The 24,869-nt window shown below is 43.6% G+C and overlaps 1 protein-coding gene across 4 annotated transcripts in view; it reads left to right on the top strand.

The window, feature by feature from the left end:
* The window catches only part of UBAC2 (UBA domain containing 2), a 186,581-nt gene that overhangs the window by 135,597 nt on the left and 26,115 nt on the right, over positions 1–24,869 (top strand). For all 4 annotated transcript variants that reach the window (XM_014600410.3, XM_059721106.1, XM_019486919.2 and 1 more), the window contains one exon: positions 1,362–1,607. In XM_014600410.3, the coding sequence (XP_014455896.2) occupies positions 1,362–1,607 (246 nt within the window). The remainder of the gene's footprint in view (positions 1–1,361; positions 1,608–24,869) is intronic.

Genomic DNA, 24,869 nt, shown 5'->3' with positions numbered 1-24,869 from the left:
GTTTCTCTTTTCTGTTTCCTGCAAATATTGTAAAAAAAAGTCCCAAACGGCTGGATTAGACATGTCATTTTTAATTTAGGGTTCTTGTACATATGGCATATATAGTTATTATATACATAACATAGCCACTCTGAACCTTTCATTACAAGTGATTATTATAATTAATGGGAACTTTCTCTAACTAGAACAACACTACATTTTCATTGATTCACTTGAGTAATTGGTTTGAATAAAAAGTAACTTGGTTTGAGTTGATTTGTATACTTTCTCCTGGTTTATTTGCATCAGTACATCTCTACATTTTCTTGCAGCTGTTAGTGAAATTCTAATAGATATTTAAAGGTTACCTGAATATGGAGTGGTTCTTTTTCTTTAGTGATGGTTTTATTTCTTTTACATAAGCACTGCTATTGTCATATTTACAGTTTTCTTCTTTACTTGTGCTTTTTTCTTATGGCATTCTTATGGCTGATTGCTTGTGGAATGGAAAATTATTTGTTTCACCAGTGTCTTAGAATGAACTACTGGGTTCAGAAGATTCCCTGTGCTTGAACAAAGGACGTACTCACGGTTGTTTTCACCCTTATTTAAGGATACTTGTAGAGGCAGGTAATAGGACAGAGCAGAGAGGATGGTCACTTCACATCGGCTCTAGGTGGCAGCCACCACCCCACATAGTTCCCCTGGCCTCGGAGTGTCCCGATCCCGGGGATACGATAGCCTGCGCCAGGGCTCCGCACAAGTCAGAACTCTTTACCAGAGTGGAGGAAACCATCGTAACTTAAGAATGTACAGCTTATATAGTCTGGAGTAAATAACGTTATCTCGAACTAGGGATTTGGTTATCTCAAGCTAAGAATTTGGGGATGAGTTGTGATCCAACACACCTGGTGTTTACCACATTCCACTGTATTACAACATTCTACTATCTAGGTTCATGGTTCAGTCACGCTCACAGAGCAAGAAGCTACATGCTGTTTTGCCGGCCTACTATGGAGTCAGCATACAAAACTCTTGCTATTAGCATTTAGCAAAGCCCTTACTATTACAACCAGAAATAGAAAGCTTTTATTTTTTATTCATTCAGATTTTGCCTATAGTTAAGTCACTCTATTTAATGATAAATTTGGCTTGACTGAAGCAAAGAAACTAGAAATGTATCTGAACTACAAATAATGTAATTGAAATACTTTAAAAAATCATAGCTGGCAAAGAAATCCCTTGCTGTTTCCTTGATTCTGTCCCAAAGACTCTGCTTATATATGCCAGAAGAAGTTTGTGTTAAGAAATGAAGGAGTAACTTCTGATAGCCAGTTAAAAATGCTTTGTTTTTATTTCCCTCTTAATATTTTTTTTTCCAGATTTCTGGGATCTGCTACAACAGTAGTGTGTTAAAAGTTCATCGAGTAATTTGTATACCCAGTTGGGTAGCAAAGATATTTTCTTGGACTCTTGAACCAATTTTCTCAACTGTGGAACCATCCAGTGAGATTCGAGTAGGAATGGGAGCAACAGTGGACATCCAGAGACAGCAGAGAATGGAATTACTGGATCGTCAGATAATGCTGTCTCAGTTTGCACAGATGAGACGGCAAAGACAACAGCAGGTATAGATAAATGATCTGTCATAAGGAGTATGACTGTTGAGTAATGGATATTATGCCTTTATTGCTTAATCATAATTTCTTGTCCCTGTATATTAACTAAAGTATAGTTATTGCTGGTATTTAATGTTTCTCTGTTGGAATTATATGATTACATTCTCATAGACTGCTTTAACAGTAGTGATCATAGATATCAGGCTTTTTATGTTTAAAACATGTTACAAGATATGAACTAAACCTTATAACCACCTATAAGTAGATGAGGTGAGGAGGTGTTTCATTTTTTTTTTTACTACGATCAGACTGAGGCTGAGAAGTTAAATGATTTACCAAGGTGCGGGATCAGCAATAGAACCACAGTTCAACTCAACTTTATTTAAATTTAGGATGTCCTAATGCTCCAGATTATGCTGGCTCTTCAGAGAGTATGAAAATTAAGTGTGTTGTTTGATTATTATAATCTTTTTGAGGGGAAAAAGTAGGCATTTTTCACTCTTTTTTTTTTTAACAGAGGTTTCTTTATGAAAGTGCAAAAACCTTTCTTTCTGTCTCTTCCATATAGAAGCTGACCACAATGCTTTCTTGTTACTGGTTTTCATTTTTGTATATTTTATTTTCCTTTTGATTAGACTACTAGAGCCTCTTTTATTTTTCTGTTTTGATGGAATGGACAGGTGCAGGTGTGAGCATACTTGGCATTGTAAGACAGTAAAATGAATCAACTGATCTCTGTTTGTTTGTTTTTTAAACTGTAGATCAGTGGTTCTCAGTCTTTTTAGGCTCAAGGCATCTGTTGAAAAATGCAAGCTCTTAGCTTTCACTCCTTTTTTGACTGAAGAAAAATAATAGAGCAATTCTTCTATAGCAAAGAACTCAGAAAGACCATAACACACCAGAATGTTTTTGATACTATGGATTCTTATTCCAGATCTCAGGGTTTATCTTGTGAATTATGCCTAGGGGCTCCTGTACATGGGCAGGGAGGTTGCTCCAACACACTGTAATTACAGTGTGTCGGCGCAGACTTGATTAATCATGTTTGCTGGAGCGTGGTTATCGCTGTGCTCCAACAGACTCCAGTGTCATATGTATCAGCATCCCTGCACTGAAAAATGGCAGCTGGGAACTTTAAACTAAAGCTCGTTCGACAAGCTTTTAGTTCAACATGCCCCACTGCTGTTTTTCAGCTATTTGTACTATTGTTGTTTTTCAGCTATTTCTACCGCTATTTGTACTATTTTTTTATACATGTGATGTTCTAGGCACTTTAATTAGCACGGCTCTTGGAACTGCATTAATTAAAGTACCCCCCCCCCGCCCCCCAAGCCTCCTAGAGCTCATCTATAAATGCCATAGGTGTTTGCACACCCAACAGTACTAACAGTGTGTGGCACTCCATGACATCCATAAAAGTATCTCGTGTCACCCCAGTTGAGAATCGCTGCCTTAGATGCATGTATTAACAGTCTAAAAAAGAATTTGGACCTGAAACTGTTCCATATAATTATCTGCTTTCTATAGTTTAACAATAAAACTGAATGAAAATCTGGAACCAGATCTGTATTGCATTTTAACTCTATTTAATTTTTAGCCATGCTTTGGCATACTCTGTTAGTCAAAGTATGTCTGTAAAGCAAATAATGGTGTGACTGTAACAGAGGTAGGCATACCCAAGGTAGTATTAATCTGCTAGCAGAAGTGAAGATATGACAGCACAGGCTTCAGTGTGGACTAGCAATTTAAGTATGTACCAGTGGACCCTACTGGTATTATCTTTGTGACAACATAATCCTGTTCACCTTTAATTTACTTCCCTTAAACATTTTTAAATAGTTCATCATTGTGCAGCTTCAGGAGTGAAAATATGTCTTCCCTCTGCCTTTCTACCAGTCATTGTTGTCTCGGCCGGGTAGAGCTGACCGAGGGAAACGCTGGTTAATTAAGCGAACGTCAGGCAGGCTGGTGGATGGAGAGGCGAGAGAGCGTATTGGTTGCAAAAATAGTTTTTACTTACACCACTGGTGGCCACGACGCAGGCTGTAAAGGCTGCTTGCGTAGTTGCAACGAGTTGCTCCAACTGGCAAGAAACCGAGCCAGTGAGTCCACAGACAAACTGGGCATGCAGGGGAAGGGTACGTCAGGGATAAGCGCTCGGCGACGGGGAGGAAAATCGGTAGTTGATCAGGCTACTGATTCGCTCTGCCACGAGTCAGGATTTCTTTAAAGTCAGCATGCTCAAAGTTCTACGACTTGGGTGGAAGTCGCGCGGATTTTTATACGGCTAGCGAGCCAATTACTAGTCGTTAAGTAGGAATAATTTAGAATCAGCCAATAATGGGGTGCGAATTTACATACAAATGGCGGGAACTTTTTTGCACCGGGGTTTCCTCTCTGCAGCAGAAAATTCCACCGTGCAAAGAATCTCCAATGTGGCGGGAAAATTCCACTGTGCTGAGGCACTAAAAATCATTGGGTTATGACATGCCCCCGTGCCGACAGCACAGCTGGAATTATAAACACATGTACGTGTTATAAGTAATTTTCGTCTAAGGACTCATTGGCTTTACAAAGCTTAAATAATTAACAAATACATATAAACAAACAATTCTTTAGACCGGTCTTCAACAAACTATAAAATACAATAACGTAAAAATATAACAACAATTATTGGTCATCATCTGACTGGAGAACATCTATTTGGGACTCCCCTTTTTTATTAGTTAGTGAAATGTGGTTCATAATGAAGTAGTTGCCACGGAACGTCCATCTTTTTCCATAGCAGACAATGCCAACTAAAATACTTACAAATATTAGAAAGAGAGTTCCACCCACTGCACTACCGATGATGGTACCCCAATTGCCTTCCTGCATTGCTGTTAAGGTTAATGTTGACGCTAAACCTGTAATGCTATTAGTTGAAGGATACCATGAAACCATGGGCGATTGTGTGGTAGTGGTGGTAGAAAGATCTAATATGTAAATAGTCTTTTGATCGCTTCTTTGACCAAGGGAATTTGTCACCCTACAAATGTAAATTCCAGCATAATTGTGGGTTAGTGGGCTATTGAAATGCAAAGTATTTTTTATAGACAGTAAGCCTTTAGGCCACTGTCCATCTTATCTGGCCCAGGTAAATTTTATAGGTGGTGGATTAGAATTAGCATTGCACTTAAGCTGAACATTTTTTCATCTAATAAACCAATTTTTGTCATAGCCCGTTATTGACACTTCAGGAGCGTATTGAATGTCTAGTATGTAAGAATACCTTATCTCCTTGTCCAAAGCTGGGTGACTTACAACACAAATTATGCATCTTCCATTTGCAAATCTAGTAGGAATGATTTTATATTGACTTACAACTGTTACTGTTTCATTTGGAAAGGAAGTTGGACTAAATTCTATTTTACCAAGGTCTCCCTCCCAATTAATATCTGCAGCAGGTTTTCCTGTGGCTGCTATACACATGGCTGCTACTGCCCAATTTTTACCATCTATTAAGGGAGTTGGTCCCTTTGTAAAGCTCACAGTGGGTTCAATAATTACAGTTATAATTGTTATCAACTCTGCATTTCCTAATGGGAATGTAACTGCTTTGCATACATACTTTCCTGCATCAGAGAAGCTCACATTGTTTAGGTTGATTGTTATATCACTGAACGAAGAGTTTTTAAATGACACTCTTTCATGGTATTTTCCTTGAACAGAAAACCCATATTCAGGATGATGTACAACAATAGTTTGTGCACTTTTACCATGCAATTTTTCCCATGAAATTTGTATTATGGTGTCATTTATATTAATTATGCACTTTAATGTGACATTCTTTCCCCAAACTGCTGTTACGTGTGGATCAACAACTGGTTTAACTAAAGCACCACAGCAGAAACGGGAAAAAAGCTGTGTAAGGACAAGTTCTAACCCAGTGAACATTTGCCATCTTGGTGTCCCCGCGGCGGCCATTGCTGCGTCGACTTGAAGGTGCTGTGATTTGGTGCTTGGTAGATCTAGTGATCGAGCAACTGTAGATTGCCACTTCGTTACGGTTGGACCTGTAAGGAAACAACAACAAAAAACAAGAGAAAACCGTAATCGGGTTCACTATAAGGAAACTGAGTGAATGTCAGAACGGCGAGTCATCCAGTTGTGGTGAGCGATAATAGAGGGACGATCGGGCTTTTCTTCTAGTAAGACAGAATAGGTGTTAGGGTACTGTTCCCACCGTTGAACTATTTCCTTGTGGACCTGTGGATGAGATTGACAAGGGTGTGGTACTGAAACCCATGCTAACTCATTTGGTCAGAATTTAGGTTCCCAAGGTAGAGGTTTTTTGGTATTAGTCTCGTCCCATAGTGGCTTTGAGATGTTCAATGAAATGAGGACATCATGATTATGCTTAGTCCAGTTTTTGTACGTCCCTCCTCCCTTGAGACGAAGTTGTTCCTTGTATAAGCCGATGTGTTTCTCCACGACGCCATTAGACTGCGGGTGGTATGGCAGATGAAGATGCCATGTGATGATATGAAGATGAGCGAATTTGTCCAGAGCATTAGAGTTGAAAGGGGGTCCTCCATCAGACTGAATTTCATGAGGAGGTTGCCAGGCGGCAAATGCAGTGGTTAAGGCAGAGACAACAGCAGTGGCATTGCTCTTTCTTAAGGGGATGACCTGTAACTGATGCGTCCCCAGATCAACAATGACTAACCCCTTATTTGGCAGTTTAGACCACGGGAGGGTCCCAAGCAGATCTACTTGCCAGACCTTTCCCGCTTGGAACTGCGAAGAGTCGAAAGCTCCAAGTTGATGTTTGGTTCAATGGCATTTCTCCTTGGCACATACCTCACAGGCTTGTGCTACCTTTTCTCAATCGCGTTGAACTCCATACGAGGTCGTCTCGGTAGTGGCTTGGTGCCAGCATTGATGGCTGGTCCGCGGTCCCGGGTGACCCCAATTTTCATGATCACTCGAGGAATGGGTTTACTTCAGGACCAAAGGTAGAGGTGATAGGCAAAACTACGTCGGTCCAGAGTGGGTCTTCTAAGAGTTTATCAATGACCTCATGCACTGGGTCAATATCCAGACGGTGTGACTTGGTATGCTTAATCAATGGGAGTCGTGTAAATTTAGTTAGTTTTCCAGATGTCTTCCCACTCACCTAAATTTTCGCTGGATAGGGCTGTACCGGTGAGAATCTTATAAATGTACTGTGAGTCAATTGCAATAATTGGAACTAGGAGTGTATCATCGTGGTGTGCTAGACAGTGTTGTAATACTTCAAGGAATCCCAACAATTCACATTTTTGGACAGAGGTGTCATTCGGGTGGACCCAGGATATTTTCACATTGTGGCAAGCCTTACAATAATACCCATAGCCTCCACCGTGTTGGGAGGTTCCATCTGAAGCCATCCAGGCCAGGGCGGAGGTCCCATATAGCGTTGGGAGCTTTTCCTCGTTCTCCGGGCTAGGACTAGGTTTTGTGTCCTCAAATTTCCAGCAGCACAGTTGTAGTGGTGGGTAAGCACCAACGTGTTCCATGTCTTAGGTTCCCCCTGAAAATGCAGGTCGACTTTCTCTGCATCTAGCAAGGGCAGCAACGTGGCAACAGGAGTGCAAAGTGTCCCGTGCCCCCTTGCTAATGGCTCCACTAGCTGTCCAGCTAGGAGGATTTTTCCTATAGCTCCATACCGATGTTGTGCTGCTTGAAGAGTCTTATGGGCAGTGTATACTAGTTCCTCACTAGGGTTGTGCGCAACAGCCCACATGTAGTTTGTGGTGAATCCAAGGGTTATGATCAATGGTTCACCAAGATTGATTGCGTGGAGCTGCATACTCTTGACAGCGGCTAACAGGCGAAGTAGATTCTGCTGGTCCCCTTCCATCCAAGGTGTGGATTTTCGGGACTTGTTACGGATCTGTCGCTGTAATTTAGTAAGGAGTGCTAGATGACTAGGGTTAACATAATGCCAATACCAATTTAAGTGACCTAAGAGCTGCTGAAAATGTCTTTTAGTCACGGGCAGGGATTTCTTTAGTGGGTCGATGTCAGGACCATCATGTGAGATTCCGTGGCGGATGGAGCCAATGAATCGGGTGCCAAGGAATGTGGTCATCTACAGGATGTAGGCATGACTTTTCCTCGTTAATCGTCCATCCCTCACTCTGAAGGTGGGCGACCGGTTGGTTGACTATGCTGGTAACGATGGAACTGTCACGACCCATAATAGCGATGTCGTCAATATAACTCCAGATTCTCAATTCCTCTTCTGGTGGAAGGGTATGTGAGGTGCGAAAGTTCTTCAGGGTATCATTCATGGCACCGGTGGCTAGTGATGGGGCATTGCAGTATCCCTGCGGGCAGACCGTCCATCTGTACATGGTGCCCTCGATGCACATATTCAATACTCCTTCAGGGTCAACTCTCGGAATTGAAAAGAACATGTTCTTTAGGTCCAGTGTGACCCCGACCCATTTGTTTCGCTGGAATTGAGCCATTTCAAACATACATTGTGGTAGGGTAGAAGGGTTGGGTTGCTGAACCTTTTGTTGGCCTCCCTGTAATCAACGACTAGCCGGGCTTCGTTGGGTTTCCCAGGCTTTGCAACTCCCCACCCCGGTGACAGGTAGGTACTGGCAGTTACTGGTTTGGTGCAACCTTGTTGCTCCAGTCGTTGCAGGAGATCAATGAGGGATTTTTTGAGGGGGCCCTTGGTTGGAATTGGTTGGTATCGCCAGGTGGAGGTGTTGTAAAGCGTCGGTTGATGCCAGTCCGTCTTCGGGATAGTGATGGGTAGCGCTTGTAACACTTGTTCCTTGACGTTAAGTGCTTTGATTCCCGGAATTCCCAGAATATTGATGCCCACTAACACTGCCCCTAGAGCGTGTTGATGGCCTTGGACAGTAAATTTGACTTTTGTTGTAACTGCAACAGCGTTAAGTCCCTGTACCCTAATTGTTTTTGTGGTTTTCTGGTGGGATATCGTTGAAGTAATTACATTAACTTGAGCTCCGGTGTCAAGGAGGAAGAACACTTATTGCTTACTTGGATCGGTGGGATCGTAGACAGTAAGTTTGGCGTAGGGACGGAGATCAGTGGGGTCAGGTTTGAGTTGGAGAAGGCCGCCGGCAGAGCCAACGGCCGTTATTCGTTTTTTGGCTTGTCCCCAAATTCGAATCCCAGTGTGTTGGCTAGACGACGTTGGCCCTCATTCCCAAGGATACACAACTGCTGCTTTGTAAGTCCAGAGTGGCTGAGGAGGAATCCGAATATAACTCTTTCCTCCGTTGATCTTTGGGGAGACCACCATGGCTCTCGCCGTAAGTCAAATTCCTGACGCCTCGGTCTTGGTGCTCCAACCGGATGCACCAAAGGTCGGTCTTTTGCATCAATAGGAGTTCCCTCGCTTTGTTTCATGAGCCCCTGTAATCGTGGGAGATGACCCAAGAGGTTTCCTACTGGCTGACCTGCCACTGAATTAAGAAAGAGTTGGAGTGTGACAGCATCCATCCCTCCGTACACCTCTACACAGGCGTCTATAGCCTCCAGAGGCGTTGGAATTGCTCCGGGGTTTGGTAAGTGGCGATGAGCCCATTTTTCCCTACGCTGGGCAGCTGTTAGTCCCAGTGGATGTATTCTTGGATTCCACGTAAGGTATGACACTCCAATTATGGCCAAGAGAAGTTGTTCCACGCTGGTCTTTTGTGGGTGGCGCTCATGCCAGGTGTGGGATTTATAGGCTACCTGTCCCACCACGAGTGCCGGGAGAGGAATGGGCCAACGTGTTTTCCGAGACCACGTTCAGATCAGTGGCGCATCCTCCACTCCACGCCGCTTGTCGGGTCAAGGCACTTGCCTCTTCTATGTCTAGTATGTCGGATGCAAATTCCACAATCAGTTGTCCCAGCCATATGGCCAGAGTTTCCTCAGGTTTCATTTTGGAATCCCTACAAAGTTCTTGTATCTCTGGTCTGGTGCGCGTGCGAGATGTAATGATGGTACGTGTGGTACCTCTTTCATCTGCGACATGCTTCATTAATGCTACTGGGTGAGCCGCAGCCGAGAAGGGGTTAAATTCATCAGGCGGGAGCACTGGATACATCTTCCCTCCCATTGCTCCCTCCCCGTGGCAAGGAGGCAGGGCCGTTGGGAGTGACGTCACTTCTGGGGGCGGGCTTGCTGGGCGGATCTCCACCTGTTTTTCTGAAGCCCCCCCCTCTTTTCCGGATTTTCCAGACGGCTTGGGTTTCTCTCGGCGCCATTTTCTGGCGGTGAAGCCATGCGACCGGCACTATTTTTAAGCGTGGGTTTGGAGTCCTCTACCGTCCACTCCACTGACTCCTTGCCTGCTGTATATAACTGAGCCTCTAAGTTTGCATTCTCCCGTAGTAGACCCACTGCTGAACGGAATAACACATTTATTATTTTTCCCTTTTTCCACTTTGTTATCCCCCATCTTGCCACGTGGCGACCCTCGGTCTCCAAGTCTTCTCAGAGTTGAACGAGGAGTTTGTGACCACGCGACCCAGGCACTAAAGCCGGACAATTAAACCAATCCGTTGGGGTGGGTTCCCCTCCTTCCGTCAGGTACCGGGTGCACTGGGCAAACTCCTGAGCGGGGGTCAGCTTTTCCGCCTTCCTCACCTTCACCCTCGCTAGGGATAGGGTCGGTATTTCCTCTGGAGGTCGATAGTAAACCTGCTCGCTGCCCATTACACACCCGAACTCCCTGACAGACAACTTTGTTCTCCACTCCTTTATGACTGCTCCTTCCCTTTTTACTGAGAAGTAGCCGTCAATGTTTCTTCTATCCCCTCCTTCCGCCTCGTGGTAGGCGATATGCGCCCAGAGCTCGTTTGCGCTTTCCACGTGGTGGATCCCTGTGCGCCAGGGGCAGCACTCAATTAGGTTCATCTCCACCACCGTGCCCTTACATCCTGTTCGTGACGCCATGTCTCGGCCAGGTAGAGCCAACCAAGGGAAACACTGGTTAATTAAGCGTACGTCAGGCGGGCTGGTGGATGGAGAGGTGAGATAGCGTATTAGTTGCAAAAATAGTTTTTACTTACGCCGCTGGTGGCCGCGACGCAGGCTGTAAAGGCTGCTTGCGTAGTTGCAACAAGTTGCTCCAACTGGCAAGAAACCGAGCCAGTGAGTCCACAGACGAACCGGGCATGCAGGGGAAGGGTACGTCGGGGATAAGCGCTCGGCGACGGGGAGGAAAATCGGTAGTTGATCAGGCTACTGATTCGCTGTGCCATGAGTCAGGATTTCTTTAAAGTCACTCTGCAGCGTGCTCAAAGTTCTCCGACTTGGGTGGAAGTCGCGCGGATTTTTATACGGCTAGCGAGCCAATTACTAGTCGTTAAGTAGGAATAATTTAGAATCAGCCAATAATGGGGTGCGAATTTACATACAAATGGCGGGAACTTTTTTGTACCGGGGTTTCCTCTCTGCAGTAGAAAATTCCACCGTGCAAAGAAGCTCCAATGTGGCGGGAAAATTCCACTGTGCCGAGGCACTAAAAATCATTGGGTTATGACAATTGTAACCTACTTTTACTGTAAAAACTAAACTGGAAACTTCAGTACTCCAAATATAGCTGTTGAATTGAAAGTGGCAGTTAGGCTGCAAACTGCTGTGGGCAGGTAGGCTTGTGAAGGAGGAATGAAAGACTCAAATACTCCAGAATGCCTTAAAAAATTCCAAATAATAGGAGAAAAGAAGGTTAACTTTTCCCTCTTCCCTCAGATAAAAACTGAGATTTTTATCTTCCCTGAGTATCCTCCTCCTAAGAACTATTTTCTTTAATCAAAGGATGTATCGATTACATCAGATTGAATGTATTGATCAAATCAGATTACCATGAGGTAAAATGAAATTACTGGAAGAGGTTTTACTTTAGTGGGGACTTATGTATTTGGAGCAGTGAATTGAGTCCACAGTAGGATTTGAGCTCAAATCATCAGTAGTGTTACAAAGTAATTATTTTGAATGATTAGATAAATAGTATTGTAGCTATCTATAGCATTGTATAATTCAGTGCATGCCAAAAATAGATTCTGAAAAGGTTTAAAAATAATTGATAAAAGAGCCATACGTTACTAGTATCAAGCTCCAGTACAACTTACATTACCATGTTACTGAAGCACTTTATTTAATTGAAGGCATTAAGGCATTGAGCTTAACACCTCATAATACAAGTGAAACATAAACCAATAGCCTAGCAAAAGACTGCACTCACTGCCTTATTAACAGGGATCCTGGTTTTCTCTGTTTAAAAGTCCCAACTTCTCTTATAAAACCCAAAATTCTCTGATTTAAAAACCCAAAATCTGCTTTTTTCCACGATTAACATGAAACGCCACTATATATAGGTATCAGTTGAACACAATGTTTTATTGATATACTTACAATTTTAATGCACTTGGAAGCCTACCAGTGCTCAATCATTATAATAAAATAAATTCTAAATACCACTATATTTTGGCTTTTGATTTTTGTGTTTTTTTTTAATCATGGAAAATCAGAGCTCCACCTATCCCCTTCGCTCACCAGGACATGGGTCCAACTGCGGCTGTCTCCCCACCTCCCCCCCTGTGTTGTGGCACTTAGCAGCCCATATATGCCGGTGCCATGCCCCTACCCTTGCCATTGCCTCTCATTCCCAAGCCACAGTCCCCTGACCCTTCCAGAGCCCCTCCTTCATGACCTACACCCCCTGGCATTGCCACTGCTCCTCACTCCCAACCCACAGCCCTGCTAGTGCTCCCTCACTCCCAACCTGCTGCCCTCACCATCCCTGGCCACAGACCCCCAGTCTGTGAGGAAGGGGGTGGGTGTGAGGGTGTGGGCACAGACAACACATCGGGGAGCATGTGCCCCTCCCCAATTTCGGCACCCATAACAGGGTATGGGGCTGCAACTGGGCTGGACCAGCTCCAAGCAAGAGCCACCTCCACAACCCAGTGGGCAGGATCTGGCATGGGAGGGCATTGCTGCCATGGCCGTTAAGGTAAGGTGTGGTGGCAGCACAGAGTTGTACCCCCTGCTGCTGCAGGGTGGGTAGGGGGTGCCTCACCTTGGCAACTATGCCAGTCCTGTGCTCCCTCGCATGCTAGGTCCTGCCCCCTGGGCTCTGGAGGTGGCTCCTGTTCAGAGCCGGTCTGGCCAGGATTCAGCCCAGCACCCGACTGGGCTGGGCTGCAGAAATCTGGGGTGGGGGGGGGAGGGCATGTGATCACCACCCCCCACTCCACATGCATGGCCTGTGCCCTCCCCACTTCCTTGCTGCATCACATGTGCCCCCCCCACCACATTGCCTGTGCCCTCCCACATCTGTGTTTGCCACCCCCTCATAGACTTACCTGAAGGGAACTGCAGGAGTTGCTCTCCACTGTACTGCCTGACTGCCACGTGTGCACATGCACATGGCACCCCCTGCCCCCTGTGTCCAGCTCCCCCTAGGCCCAAGCAGTGCTTTGTAAGCTGGGACTCTGCCAGCCTGCAAGGAGAAATGCATAGTTCCCACATTTTTCTCCTTGAAAGCGGAAAATCCATGTTGTTCCGTGGCAGACAGAAAACCTGGGTGGGTATACAGCATTCTGTGTTGTCTGCTTCTCTCTGAGTTCATGAAATAGAGGGAAAGTGAATCAATGTAATAGGTTAAGGAAGTTTTCTTATGCACCCTGTATTCCGTTTACCATTTGAGCAGGCAGCTCTGTGATCTAGCCATTAAGCAGTCACCAGTTTTGATAGTCACTTTCCTAGCAGATCTACCCTTCAGTCTCTGTAAGAAATTCAAAAGATTAGGAACCTGACAAGTTGGGAGACAGCCAACACAAGATGACTGCAACTTAGATGGGAGAAGAGCTTCAAGTTCTGTTCTTAACATTTAGGAGAAGATTTAAGAGGGAACTCAACTTTCAAGTCTTTTTTCTTTCAGTATGACACATCTCAAATGATAATAACCTGAAGGCAAAGAGAAAATTTACCACAGCAAATATAGCAAACAGGGTAATAAAGTGAGAATAAAGACTAAAGAATAATCACCTGAAGGCCACAATTAAATACTTCTGAAGAAAAATATAAGAGAAAAGAGAGACCAAAACATTGGAAACTAGACTGGAGAAACTATAAAGGGAGAACAGCATAGCAGAAGAGATTGGAAAAAAAGTCTGGCAAAATACTTGTAGTATGCCAATGTACTGGTATGTAAATGGAAAGGATTTTCTTAAATCCTTATACTATTCTCCTGTACTCTTCAGTGGCTTCTTTGATCACGTTTTCCAAAGGAGGATTTTCTTGTAGCATTTTTCCATAGAAACAATTATTTTCACTGGCCATTCATTCCATGAAAACATCCATTTCCCTTGCCTTTCTCTAGCTTGTCAGGCCTCAAATCAGATTACCATGGGGTGAAATTAAATTAGTAGAAGAGGCTTTACATTGGTGGGGACTTACGCATTTGGAGCAGTAAACTGGATCCACAGTAGGATTTGAGCTCAAATCATAAGTAGGGTTACAAAGTAATAATTTTTAATTATTAGATAAATAGTGATTGATTCTGCTATCTGCATAATGAAGGCTACCCATACTTTGGTTGTTTGAAATGGGTTTTTATCTTGTGTTGTTATTTCTCTTGGATACTGTGGGGTGATTAGATGAAACCAAGACAAAACTAATCATCTAGTTACTATGGGTACAGTATTTAACATTTGTGCTGATTGCTAGGCACTTATTTTCTCTATAAGTACAGTGCAGCAACTTCTGTTTGTGTTTCTGTCCCTTGGTAATACCAGCCATTGGTGAATTTGCATAATGCATGAAAAATGCTTTTACTTTTTTTCCCAACCCAAATTCAGAAAGATTAAAATAGACTTTATACTATACAGAGTCCTCTTTGAAAATAAATAATACAAATGTGACTAGCCTACTAGTTTTCCTATTCCTTATTTCTTCAGCTACTGTGGAAAAGACTACCATTCATCCATTTAAGCCCTACAACCCTTTTGGTATTTAATGCTTTCATTTCTTCCCAGCACCATGAGGATATTATGAAGTACTGCTGTTTTATTCTCTGCATAATTTCTGAAAGCAGACCTAAGCCCCACAGAAGCAAATATCTTGTCCACATGCTAGCTTCCCTTATGCCCACTTCAGGCATCATTCATGTGTCTCATGCCCTTGCCAGCTTCTTCCAGGTGCACTTGCTTTGCTTATTTTTAAACTTCCTCATTTTCTCCTTCACAATTCTACCCCGTTATAGCTCACTATGGACAACATCTTCCCATATGATTTTTTTCTCTTCTAATACCACTTTCTTTCTATAAAGAAGCTTTACTACTCCAAGGTTGCTAAATATAAAAGTTGTGGATATACCACAGAGATTGGCATGCCTGGCCTGTTCTGTGCTTGATTCTAATAGTCATCATTTTAATCAAAATATGAAAACATGAGATTAGCTAACAGGCATTTTTCACCTGTTTATTCAAATAGGTAGAAGTCAGTCTGGACAACAATTTCCCATGAGGCACAATCTCAAAAGCTTTGTTTAAAACTGGATAGATTAAGTCCATTGCATTGCCTTTATCCAAGTAGACTGTTACTTTATTGTATTAAATTTGACTGACACAGAATCTTCCTTGAATCAAACCACATTGTATGTTTCCCATTTTCTGTTCGCTACCATATCTTTGATTATTCTTTCCTTCAGCATTTGTATACATTGGGTTTCAAGTTAAATGTTTACAGCAGGACTTGTTCCACATACTCCTCCTCATGAATGTGGGTGAAAGCATTCCCAATTAGTAAGTAACAGGTGTTATACCTATATCTGTCCTCCCATACCGTATCCTTATGACTGAAGCTATGCAAATTGCAATTAATGCAAACCCATTTAAAATCATTTGTATCTTCTCTGTTACTCTCATAAGGTTAAGAGTTTAAAATATATGCCCTTTAGGATCCAGATATAGGGAATCTGTTTCCAACCACCTGATAAACATGCTGCTGGCACATTTTTTCAATTCAATCTGTTTCTGCTTTTCTTGGTGTGATCACTGTTTCAGACAGTCTGTGAGTTGCTTGGCTTCTAGGTATGGCTTTTCTTTCTCAAATTTCGGTACATCTACTGAAATGTTGAACTTTGTCTGGACAAGGATCAGTTGTTGCTTTTGTCATCCTCTTTCCACACTCCACTCCAGGAAATTGTCTCCAAGGTCTCCCGGTTTGTCACCCTGAACTTTGACTGTCCCTATTAGTGATTTAGCTCCTCCATTTGAGTCTCTTCTGGTCCTAAAATATGATTTCTTTTCTGGTTCTTAGCTTCCAGCAGACTAACTAGTTGTGTACATATCAGTTCTTGAGAGTTCACCTGCCTCTCTGATTACTTTTCTTGAGTTGTTCATAACTCATGTTTCCTCTTTTTCCCTATCATATTCTCAGAAAAAGAAAATAAGACCAATTTTGTTCTTTCTTGTCATTTTGTGATATTTGCTTTTATTACCAGTGGCACTTAAGGGAAGATCACCACTGTCATTGTTCTGCAGCATTTCCACTTGCCTACCTGAAACTAACCCTTGTCAGTCTTATCAGATACCCTCCAATTGAGGCTTGAGATGACTTTTTTCAGTGTCTGATCATGAGATTATCGTACTGCAGTTTGCTTGCATTCAGGAACTGCTATCAGTGGTACACAGTAACTAGACATTCTTCTTATATCCAAGTGATTTTCTATTTCGATCCAGAGTATAATATTATATATTAGCATTGGAATGTTTTTGTAGCCATTATAATGCAGGAATGTGCAAGATAAGGTCTGTGGAGACATTGGAAATGACCTGCACAGCTGCAGGCTGGGAGGGCAGTGCAAATGCAGCTCTTAACTGGAACATTGCTGTGCTGGGACCAGAGACCTAGAAGCTGCTGCTGCTTGCACTGGAGGCAGGGGCTGGGAGAAGCAGGGGCAGCTCCCAGCTGTGTGGCTTTGTGGGAGACGCAGGGAAAGCCCCACCTCTCGCTTCCTTCTCCCCCACCCACCCCAGCTGCTGATGTGTCACCAAAGCCTACCTGCATCAGTCCAGAGCTGGATTGTTCTGGCCTGCAGCTTGAAAACATTGCCCAAAAGCTTGTTTAGCATTTCCTCCTCATTTGCAAATAGATACCATAAAAGATATTTCCTAAAAAACCGTGCTTCTTGCATATGGCAGACTGATGATTAATATGATTTTTGTGCACAGTGTTGATGTTATCTGTATTTTTCCACTTGCTCCCACTTAGGTATTTTGTGACTTTTCTGAAAAATGTCAGAATTTGGTATACTAATATTTAGAAGCTAAAAGTGCCGTGTACACAAGCTCCGTGAAAGTTTCTCTAGGCAGTTCTGACAGGGCATCACAATTCCAATCTAAAATGCCCTTGTCATTCTACTCGTATATCTCTCTTGAGCAGAGACTGCCAATCATGTGAGATCATATATTGGCTCTGTGATATAAAAAAAAGAGCACTAAGTGTAAGATAACAAAGCTTACTACTGTTTGTGGCTTGAAAGGAAAATTTATTCCTGAGCTGCAAATCTAACACAGTCTTTTGCTGCATCATTTACAGGCTCTATGTATGCTCAAGACAATCATCGTACACATTTAATGTCCTTCCAATTTCTTTGTAGTGTTATAGGAATTTTATTTTCCTCAGATCATAATGATTATTTTAGAACGTGGATTTCTCATTTCTTCTTGACCTCTGCTAACTTTCGTTGAAAGAACAGGTTTCATTTACAAGAGAATAGAAACGAGCTACCAACCACCAACTTACAACAACGTGACATTAGCCAACATCCTGGATGTTTTACAATCGGTATTCAGATCACTAGACAATGACAAGACAGTTCTTAAAGTGTCATTAAAAGATTCTTATGTCCAAGGACCCAGGCAAGGACCTCTGCAGCATTTGATATTGTGAAACCCCAAAATACAGCTGCTATATGGCAGCATATATATAGCTATATATAGCATAGCAGGAGTAAATGGCAGCCCAAGATAAACTCTGAATCATTCTTCTCCAGAGAAACTCAGAGGGTTGTGATGAACAACAGCTCCTTCTCTTGAAAGGATCTTACCTGGAGGGTCCTGCAAGGGATTCAAAAGCGTATCTCTTCAATATCTACACAAGACCACTGGGATAGACAGTGAGATGCCATGGATTCAGCTACCATGAGCCTACCAGTGACTTTTAACTGTATCTGCCACTACCATTGCTAAGAGATCAGAATGCCTATAGAAATAAATTCTTGGATGAAGAGCAGCTGACACATTTGAATCCAGGCAAAACCGTAGCGGTGCTGGAAGGAAAGGGAAATGTTTTGAAGAATTAATTGAAATGTTACTTTCCCCTTTCATTGAAGGCATGCAGCCTACAGTAGTCAATTTGATGCAAAATCTCAAATATTAAGCATTACAACTGCATTAAAAGCTCACACTTGAGCTGATGATTTAGCGTAACTTGCACTCAGAGTTCCATCTGCAGCTACTTTATAAGTCCTGGTGCAAATACTTCATCCATTGAAATGCACATAATATATTCGCACCATTTGTGCTGAAACACAAGCCTTGTCACTGCATGTATCCCATGTCTCCTTTGCATTTCACACAATGAAACCCTTCTAGGAAGTTGACTTCATGCTACTTGTACATCCCCATGGTCAGAAAGGCATGTGTGTTAGTCATCCAGAGTACTCCTTGCAGTCTTCTTCCTTTTGTGTGTCTGCATCACATTTGACCATTTTGTTACACATGCTTGTGCTTATTTATTGTACTTTGCAAGATCTTTCATTGTACGTGTGCCTTTGAGCAGTGGGCATTGCAGCAAGTGTTGTATAGTCTGAGGCTCTGTGCTGCACTCACAGATGGTTTGAACCAGTGGTATAGTCCCACTTTTTCAGTAGTTCCTTGGAATGTCCAACTCCATTATGTAGGTGGTTGAGACATTGCCACCTTTGCCATGGTTCGTCAGCCCCTACTGGTAATGGCTTGGCTGCTGGAACGTCCAATGTTTCACTATCAGGTAGTTAGCCTCTCGTTCCACATCTGTGGTCATGTCTCCCTGGGTCTGGTATCAACAGGTTGGATGCTGATGAGGAAGCTCTTGCGTGACTTCATATATTTGTGTGCTACGGGATGGTTGTACAGTGGGTGTCTCACATCTTCAGTTTGTCCAAATCATTCTGCCTTGCTGGCCACTGCTCTTCTCATGTCAGGCAGAGCGATGCCAACCAGCAGGTATACACTGTTTAGGCTGGTAGGCTTCAGACATCCTGTGATGCATTGGCAGCTATTATTCAGAATGGGGTCAAGGTGCTTAGCATGTGTGGATCTTTCCTATACAGGGCATGCATACTAAACCAAGGAGAAGCTGAGGGGCTACTTCCCCATTTTGAGTTTGTGAGCTTATATAGAACGGTGTTACAAGTGCTCATCTTTTGTCTTCATGAGGGTTCAATCGAGGGTGACTCCAAGGTAAACTGGATTAGGACAGTGGGATAGTGGGGTCCCAGACCATATAATGTTAGCTAGTAGTTAGTTTCGTGGTTTTTCAGATAGAAGGCACATACTTGTGTTTTCTCTGGATTGGCACATAATTGGTTTTCAACATAGTACAAGGTTAGGCTAATTAGTGCATCTTAGGGATTTTTCGACATGGCCAAAGTCAGTGTTTTGAGTTGTTTATATACAGGTTATCGGCATAAATTAAATGTTTTGTTTCCAAATTGATGGTTGGTCATTCATATAGATGTTATATAATGGCAGGGTAGATACACTTCCATGGAGGAGGCCATTAATCTGTCGCCTCCATCTCCTTTGCTTGCCATCTAGTTTCACAGAAAAATGTCTGTTTTCTAGCAGGGCTCGTGTCAGCTCTGTAAGGTGATTTTTGTCATTCTGGGGTTTTGTGGAGGAGTCATCAGTGGTTAGCTGTAGCATAGGTGGCTCTTAGGTTGACAAACACAACTCCAGTGATTTGACCACTTTCAAAACCATCCTCATTATGTTGAATTAGGGTGAACAGCTGGCTCATTGTTGATTTTTTCCAGAGCGAAAGCTGCCCTGTTCAAGGATTAGGTGTTTATCCACATCTGAGACAGGCCAGTTCAGTGTCAGTCATTTTTACAATTTGTACATGTGGCACAGCAGAAAGAGATCCATCTGACTCAAAGAGCTTCAGTCCTCTTTCCTTGGCTTTAGAAGTGCCACTGCCTGAGCATGTTGCCATATCTTTTGGATGTTTTTGACTGGCTGTGCATGAGTTTTATAGGCAGAGGAGCCGCTCTTGAGTCTGGGGTCCAGATTGCTTCATTTGTTTGGTATGTTGTCAAGGCTAGCAGCTTTCAGTGTGTTAATATCAGCATTCAACTCTGTCATTGAGAAGGGGCTTGTAAATGCTTGTACTTTTCCAGTCTGAGGTTGTTTTTCTGTTTGTTTGTTTGTTTGTTCTTGGTTTGGGGGATTTTTCCATTGAGAAGCATCCAATGAGCAATTTAGTTAGTGATGACATTATGATCTGATCAACTTTTCATGGGTCATTGCTTAGTTTACGTGTTGTCGCCCATGCCTTTTTACTATTATGCATCATATCAGTTGACTCAGAGTCTGTCAAGATTTCCTATGTTCTTCTGTGATGGCTAACATGAGCTTCTTTCCTGTAGTGATGGTGTTTGCAGAAAAAGGTTACCTGTAGTCTTCATATAAGCCAGTGGTTTGTGGAGTGAGACCTTGGATGTAATTCTTGCAGCCGCACGGGATGTTCTTCCTTGCAAGTTTCTGTACAGCTTTTATGAATAGATTGTAGTGGTTGGACAATGCTTTGATGGTTTTGACTGTTTTATTGAGGTATTCTGAAAAACCTTTCTAGTTTGCCTTTTTAAGGTTGAAATGTCAGTGGGATGGCACTGTTTAGGTGTTACTGCGGCTTTGATCTGAATGCCAATTTATTGACGATGGGAGTGTGGGATGGGTTCTAATACCATTTTATTATTTAACCCAGTGGTGGTGTTGCTGATGAATATAAGGCCTGGGTTAGATCCTCTTTTCCAGTGGCCACTGTTAAATGATTTAGGTAGCTGTGAGTCATGAATCAAACTTAGTTGGTAGGCATCTGAGCCAGCTTCTACTGCTTCACCATCTTCATTGATCTCATTGTAGCCTCATTGCATGCTGTGACTGTTAAAGTCACCAATGATCACCTGTGGTTTATTCTGAATAATCCCTGGTGTATCTATAAAAGTGAAACTTATGTTAGATGATTTTATAGGCTGAAGTAATTGTGATTCCACTGAGTTGGACAGTCAGGATTTAAACTCCTTGCAGTTCTAAGCAACGATTACTTATTTTGAGATATGGAGTATGGTTACCATGGATCAGTTATGGGAACTTTTCCTTGGCACAGCCCAAATGTCTTAGGTCAGTAGAATGGGGACCAGAAACTGAAGCATACTGTCACGGATACAACCCAAGCATGGAAGGGGTGAAGGGTCAGGAGATGTGTCAACAATACCACAAATCCAGAAGCCAAAGCAAAGGGTCATAATACCAAGGGTCCTGACACGCATCCAACTCATGCCCCCTATGGGATATGGTGAGAGTAGAAGTGGGGGCACATGTTGCCAGCTTAACCAACTTGATGCCATTCATTGGTAGTTCAATTTCAGGAGAACTAGCAGGAACTAATGGGATAGCACTCTTGCTGACATGGGAAGATTAGTTTGGCTTCACAATTTCTGCATAAAGAAGCAAATCTTCATGAACCTATACAAGCAGCTAGTCCTGGCCCTCCAGCAGAGGTGAACTGTGAAGAAAGAGCCTATAATGCTTCAGAGTAGGTGGCCATCACAGTCTGGAAGCTCACAACCTTGGATTTCTGTAGGTCCATGACTAACTAGTTTGGTGTTGAAAAGGCATCTGTGGGGGCTATTGTTGTGGAGATCTGTAATACCATAGTGACGAATTTCATCTTGTGTTGCCCTCTTCAAGGACATACTTGAAATTAGAGCTGGCTACCAGAGAATGTGTTCTTTAAACTGTGGTGGGAACATGAATAGCACACATGCTCATAATCTGCCCTCACAGAGCCAGTGAGTATATTTAATTTCAATGGATTCTACTAATTGAAGGGATTGGTGGCCTAGGCAAAAGTTTTTGAGATGATCAGGGATTTACTTCTTGGCCAGGTCGGAGCCTTATTTTCCCAAAATGACATTGCTGATAAGATATCATGCTTACCTGCATTCTGTGGGATGCTGCCTTGCCAACTCTATCATGGATTATAAACTGTACTCTTATAACTTTGGGGCACACTTAACTTTTAACTGTACTTTAAGCAACTGCAGAATGATTGTTGAGTCTGTTTGGGAAGTTAACAGTGAAGTGGCACTGTATCCAAGACAACGTGAGTGGTCTGGGCTCCAGCAGCTAGCAATCACCCCAGCAAACTTTACAGGTCCTGACTCAATAGAAGTTAGAGAAATCAGAGATGCAGGTGCCTGTATCTGTAGAACTATTTGTTTGGTGACGGACTTCGGGGGCAAAGCTTGTGTTCGTTTTGTTGGTTTTGATTCTAGTCTTCTTTGGATATTTGCATGTACTGCTGCAAATTCACCCACACCTTATGTTAAGTCATGAGTAGTGTTTCCCACTGCAGCTGTCAGTTGAAAACATGTCATACTGAAGTTCTCACACCCTTCCCTGAGTCACTTGTTTCTTTACTAAGAGCCTAGCTACTATATTGCTCAGTAGTCATTTCTGGCTACCTGCCAAGGTCCCAGGTGTCATAGAGTCTGTGTGTTTGTTTCAATAACCCTTTTCCGGCTGTGATTGTGAACCTCCTGCTGGTTTGTGGACTCTGTTCTTTCTCTTTGTTTTTTGTGTTTCTGGTAATAGGCCAAAACAGTAGCTGACTTGCAGCAACCTGCTATAGATGAGTGGTGTATGTTAAGATGCTATAAAATTTCTCATTGTGATGTTCTGGAAGGGAAAGAGGCTTTTTCTTCTGCAACTCTCTTCCAAACTTAGGTCGTTGGATTGTTGGCCACTTAAGCACTGTATGGAGGACTGCTTCATTCCTGATAGGAGGGGCCCTGGTTTATGCTGTAGCACACTGATGCTCAGCCTGTGGGCTCAATCTGGTTCGCAAGGCTGTGTCATCTGGCCCATAGGGCTCCTTGCAGGTCTGGACATTTGGCAACATGTGAGCAGTGGCAGCATTAATTGCTGCAGCTTCCTTGCTGCCAAATTTCTAGATCAGCTGGGAGCCCTGTGGGCTGGATCACACATGGGGTCTGGCTGCGCCTGGTTCCAGTATGCAGTCAGGGCAGCACACAGGGCTGGACTATACAACACGTAGAGTCAGACCAGCATGTGGGACCGGTCCATGCCAGTGCATTGGGTCACACCCACCAACTGACTCTGTGTCAGCCCCGTCAGCTACACAGCCTCTGAAGAATTTTTTGCAATAGTCTTTGACAGAAACATCAGGTTGCATTCCAGGCATTTGGAAGAGAACCTCCAAGTATGTAGCTCAGTTTTTCAGAAACGTAATGACTCCATCCATATCTCTTGGTGGGAAGGCATTATCAGGTATCAAGGTAGAAGTTGTTGCCATTCATTGCTAGCACATCTTATAGACTGGTGGAGGCCAACCTTTTTTGACAGGTGCACCGCAAATTAACTCCACGCCCTCCTTGAGTGCCACTCTGTTCCCCTTACCTTGCCCCGTCTGCTTCTTCTCTATCTGCCATTGTGCTACCTGCCCCCTCCTTTCTCTGGTACGTGCCACATGCAGAGGCTGCCTGTGTCAGTTGTGGCATGCATGCCACAGATTGGCCGTTTTTGTGGTAGACCATCTAGAGTTTCTGTTGAAAGAAGAAATAACGTTCATTACTCAGGAAGAGTGGCAAAAGGTCAAAGAAAGTATTAATTAGTTGCTGTAGCAGTGTAGTAGATCACAACTAGCTGCTTTTTACCCCCACCACCTCACCCTTTGGTCTGAGTAAGAATCCAGACTTAGTAGGGCTCACAGAAACCTGGTGGGACCCTACCCATGCCTGGGCGGTGGGCATTCAGGGATACACCCTATACAGAAGGGACAGGGCAGAGAGGAAAGGCAGTGGGGTCATGCTCTATGTCAAATAGCAACTCACATCATCAAGGATTAGCTTCGGGTTAGAGGAGGGTCAGGCAGAGAGACTATGGGTCAAACTACAAGGCGGGCATGGCGAAAGGGACCTTACAGTGGGTGTCTACTACAGACCACCCAACCAGGGGGAAGAGCTGGACCAGGACTTCTCCGGTCAGCTTATGGAGGCGGTTAGGTCAAGGGATGTCATTGTCATGGGTGACCTAAACTACCCAGACATTTGCTGGGAGGAGCAGACAGCCAGGTCTGATTGCTCGCATAGGTTCCCGCTGTATTACAGGACCTTCACCTTATCCAGGAAGTGGACAGCCCCACTAGGGGTAACGCCTTGCTGGACCTGGTTCTGGCCACTGGGGATGACCTGGTGAGGGGACTGCAGGTCCTTGACCGCCTGGACAATAGTGATCATCACCTGCTGGAATTCACTATCCAGCGCAGGGTGTCAAGGGTTTATAGCAAGACTAAAGCCCTTGACTTCAGAAGGGCCAACTTTAATGAGCTTCGGAAATTAGTGGGGGAGGAGGCACTGAGGGCCCAGAAGGTAGAGGAGATGGGAGTCCATGAGGGATGGTCGTACCTTAAGGAGGCGATCCTCCAGGCCCAAAGAGTAACAGTCCCTGAGAGAAGCAAGGGGGGTAAGAGTGCTCAGAAACCCCCATGGCTCGGCAAGGGCATTCAGGAACGCCTGAGGACTAAAAGGGTGGTGTACAGTGTGTGGTAGGGAGGGGCTATCACTAAGGAGGAGTACTCGTCCTCGGTCTGTGAGTATAGGAGGGCTATTAGGAAGGCCAAGGTAGAGATGGAACTCAGGTTAGCATCCAGGATTAAGAACAACAAAAAGACCTTTTTCAAGTACATTGGGAGCAAGAAGAGGGCACCAGGCAATGTAGAGCCCCTGCAAGACTCAAATGGTAACCTTGTGGCTATTCCAGATGAGAAAGCCGATATTTTTAACAGTTTCTTTGCCTCTCTTTTCTTGAACAGGGATCAGGATATCCCTCCTGCCAAAGGTAGGGACAATTTCGGGGATAGCTCTGTCAGGCCTTGGGTCAGTGCAGATGTAGTTAGGGATCTTCTGGAAGGGCT

Source organism: Alligator mississippiensis, chromosome 1, assembly GCF_030867095.1.
Source record: "Alligator mississippiensis isolate rAllMis1 chromosome 1, rAllMis1, whole genome shotgun sequence".
Lineage (NCBI taxonomy): Eukaryota > Metazoa > Chordata > Crocodylia > Alligatoridae > Alligator > Alligator mississippiensis.
This window is presented reverse-complemented; position numbering and strand designations above follow the sequence as displayed.